This window comes from Lipotes vexillifer, unplaced genomic scaffold (genome assembly GCF_000442215.2).
Source record: "Lipotes vexillifer unplaced genomic scaffold, Lipotes_vexillifer_v1.1 scaffold512, whole genome shotgun sequence".
In the NCBI taxonomy this organism is placed as follows: domain Eukaryota; kingdom Metazoa; phylum Chordata; class Mammalia; order Artiodactyla; family Lipotidae; genus Lipotes; species Lipotes vexillifer.
The window spans coordinates 1874724-1878763 of record NW_006787695.1 but is presented as its reverse complement, the minus strand read 5'-3'; the positions used below and the strand labels follow the sequence as shown (position 1 = coordinate 1878763).

The 4040-nt window shown below is 53.3% G+C and overlaps 1 protein-coding gene across 1 annotated transcript in view; it reads left to right on the top strand.

The window, feature by feature from the left end:
• Positions 1-3732, top strand: part of CSF2RA (colony stimulating factor 2 receptor subunit alpha) — a 29702-nt gene extending 25970 nt beyond the window's left edge. The window contains exons 10-12 of the mRNA XM_007460493.1: positions 925-1021; positions 2855-2936; positions 3637-3732. Coding sequence (XP_007460555.1) covers positions 925-1021; positions 2855-2936; positions 3637-3732 — 275 coding nt within the window. The remainder of the gene's footprint in view (positions 1-924; positions 1022-2854; positions 2937-3636) is intronic.
• Positions 3733-4040: the final 308 nt, after the last annotated feature.

Sequence of the window (4040 nt, the reverse complement as noted above, 5' to 3'; positions counted from 1 at the left end):
CAGGAATGATAAAAGAAACAAATAGGTAAAGCGGATTTCATCAAAAATGAAAACTCCTGTGCATCAAAGGACACGCTCAAGAAAGTGAAAAGACAACCCATGAAAGGGGAGAAAATATTTCAAATCATTTGATAAGGGCCAAGGCTCCAAAGCATATAAAGTATTCTGAGACGCCAAGGACAAAAACACTGACAACCCACTTTAAAAATGGGTTTAAAATATCCCCCCCCCCCCCCCACCAAAAAAGTAAGAACAGACAAAAAGAACAGACTTTTCCCGGAATAGAGTTCTAAACAGACTTGGCTGACATCCGTGTGGCTTTTTTTGGTTTCATTTCCCCTCCGGAATATGCACTTTTGACAATTAACATATTGCTTTAAACAACAACAACAACAGCTTTGTGTAATAGGTCACATTTTATCTGTTCATATTGAAAAATCTCACAATGGCGGCCCCTCCATCAGGTTATGAGGATCCTGGTAGAATTGGGATTTCTCATTAGATTTTTAAATATTCACAGACAAAATGTGCCCTATTAGAAAAATAATGTACTGTAAAGAGCACTTATCCTAAATGACACGCGAAATTAAAGCTTAAGAATAGATGGGACGCAATTTTGTTTAAAACCGTATGCCTGGAAATGTGTATTCATCCTTTTTTGGTCCGTTTTTAAATTGAATTCTCGGTTTTGGGGTTGCTGTGTCTTAAAATCGTTTTACGTGTTTTGGACGTGATCCCGGGGTCGTGCTGTCTCACGAACATCTTTTTGTGAAAGTTGCGGGACTGGGTCCTTTCTTTAGATGTCCGTCCTGCTCTGGGCATGTTTCCTCCTCCGTGAGCTAGTGAGGACATAAGCTGGCTGAGTGGTGATCGCTCATGCCCCGGCCCCCGGCGTACTTGGCGTGTTCCCCTTTCTCTCCCCAGGCTCTGAGGAACCAGAATCCAGCCTGGTGCATGTCTACCTGCTGGTGGTCCTGGGGACCTTCGTCTGTGGCCTGACCGTCAGCTGCCTTTTCAAAAGGTAACCCCAGGTCGTCCTAGGTGGGCATCCCCGTGGTCAGCGGAGGGGGCCGGTGTTTATTCCAAAGGCAGCCCCAATCGGCTGGCAAAAAAGAGAGGGCAGCCTGCCAACATCCCAGGCAGTCCTAGCAGCCAATTGGCCTGTGGGTTTTCTGGAGGAAAACTTGTCTGGAAAAAGGGAAGGAAGTTGGAGAGATGGAAAAACACACAGGAGAGAAACAGCTCTGATGTTGCATCCGTCAGTGGCAGGCGAGCTGGCAACCAACAAGGGTCTTTCCTGCCCCCAGACTCCTGCCGGGCACCCCTCCCAGCCCTGCTGTGCTCAAAGCTCTGCCTTCCTTCAGCCCCTCGGAGCTTCTGGAGTTCTCAGAATGTCTCTCCTCCTCTGACTTTCACTTCCCCCAGCACACGTTATTCAGCCCCGTGCTCTCAGAGCACTGCAGTCAGCCTGTCCACGGGCCCCTCTGCAGTCATCCTTCCTGTTGTGTGACCCAGGCATCACGCAGGGTCTGTGGCCACCGGGCAAATGCTTTGCAATGAAGCATGAACATGCGGACTAAAGTTGCATGCGTGTGGCATGACGCACTCTGCAAAGCACGGGGAGACTTTGCACCTGGAGACCCTCCTGCAGGATGTGGGGATGCTGTGGGCATCCACCTGCGGCCCCTGTCCTGATGCCCCTGTCCTGGTTGGGCGTCCTGTGCCAAATGTCCCCCAGGACCAGGCGAGACACTGGTCTGCCCTGTGAAAGCACCTGCGAGGCACCCCTGTTCCCAGGGACACTGGACCTGGGAGCAAAGAGGCGTTTGGGCAGCCCGGCCACTGGCTGTGGTGACAGGGACAGATCTCATGCCTTACACGGAAGACTTATCTTAAAGAAAAGCTGTGTGAGTTTCCTGTAGCTGCCGGAACCAGTGACCACAAGCCAGAGGCTTAAAACAACAGGAATCCATCCTCCCCCATCCTGGAGACCAGACCTCTGAGGTCAAGGTGTCTCAGGGTCACGTTCACTCCAGAGGCTCCAGGGGAGGTTCCTTCCCGCCTCTTCCAGCTTCTGGGGGCTCCAGGCGTCCCTGGGCTCGTGGCCGCCTCCCTCCCGTCTCTGCCTCCGTCTTCCCGGGGCTTCTCCTCTGTGTCTCGGTCTCTCCTCTTCTGTGTCTTAGAAGGACCCTGTCACTGGATGCAGGGCCACCCTCCTCCAGGAGGACCTCAGCTCAGACCCTTCACTTCATCACACCTGCAAAGAGCCCGTTTCCACATAAACTCCCGCTCCCAGGTTTCAGGGGTCAGGAGTTGAATATATCTTTGGAGGCTACCTTTCAACTCGGTACAACCTCTCCTGATGATGTCACAGGATTGGAGGTACCATTCGTGCGGTGAGAAAGAAAATAAACGCCCCTGTGAACATGCAGCAGGACTGGGGTGCTGCGGGACCATGGAATATGCTGGTTAAGAGATAGCATTGAAAACACGTGACATCCACAGAAGGCGACCCAATCTGGAACCGTGGGCTTCAAGGTTGGATAAGCCTCCTGGTCTTTAAACACCAGAGACCCCAGACTCCTCCAAGCTGCCGGAGACTGGACATGTCCCCCACTCCCATCCCTGTGTCCAAGGGAGTGAGTGAAGCTTCTAGAAAGACCCTCACAGAGTCTATCATTTTCTCCATGGTCTAAGCCTGGAGTTGGTCCTTCTCTGATTCTTAAAGGAAATTGTTCTGAAGAAATGAGCCTGCGTGGCGTGTTTGCACGTGACATGACAACATGTCCCCTTTGGGTGCAAGAAGGAAACTGGGCGTCTCGGTCTTTCCTTCACACATTTCTTGTCTCGCCAGGTTCCTGGGGACGCACAGGTTTTTCCCACCAATTCCACAGATCAAAGATAAATTGAACGATAGCCATCAAACCGACCACCAGGTACATATGGGGTGGGGGGCAGACCAGGATGGTGAAGAGGGGACAGTGACCCCAGGATCTCAACTGTGTCCACCCAAAGGGGCCCACAGGCTGTGGCTGCCGCCCTGTGTCCTGCTCCCTGGTCTTCTTCAGGGGTCTTACCTGCGAGCTGTGTCCGGGGAGATTGGGTGGGGGGGGGAGGGAGAGAAGGAAGATGGGGAGGGAGAAAGAGAGAGGTAGGGGTCGACCAGATCTCCGGGAGGGGGCAGCTCCCAGAGAGGATGAAAAAGGCCAAGGGGCAAGGGAGACCCCCATATGTGACACCCCCCTTGGGTGCACCCATCGCATCTGCCTCTCCGTGGGGCAGGGGCTACGTCTGCCTACTCCGCTGTCTGGCATCACATCCCCCAGCTCTCAGCTTACTCACGCCCATTCTTGAGCTGGGCGTCTCTCCTCTCAGGAGCACCGACCCACACCCTCTCCAGGTCTCTGGGACCTCCAGGGGCCCGCCCACCCCAGGGGGCCAGCATGAGCCACGTCCCGCTACCCCTGAGCTCCGGGTGGCCCTAGCGTGTGCGGTACCCTAGGCTCAGATGTCCCTCCCCCAAGCTCATCTGCCAGCTACAAGATCTGACGCAGAGGGCCGTCTCTGATTTCTAGCTGAACCCCCCATGGCCACTGCTCGCGGGGCTCCTGACACCCCCACCCTTCTCCCCACCAGATCCTCTGGGAGAAGTTTACACATGACGTGGGAAGAGGCGACAAGGAAGAGGTCTTAGCCGTGGAAGATGTCGCAGAAGCCCCAGCGAATGCATGAATCCAGATGTCTGCATCCCCGGCACTTTCTGGAAGTTGTTGGGGTTTTTTTTACAATTTCTTTTAAGTTTTTTTCAATGTTTTGCTTGATCGTTGTCAATGTAGCATTTTTCTAGCTTTCTCTTCTGTTTTGTTTTGTGTTTTTTACTCTAAAAAATAATGTGATGTATTGCAAAGATGCTTTGTAGTTGGAGGGGTGTTTCGAGGCCCGTGGATCCTGACCACGTAATGCGCCTCCCAGCTGCTCCAGGGAAACACCACCCCTTCCTCACAGGGACGGGTCGGAGCTGCTGCTGGCCGCTGGGGCTG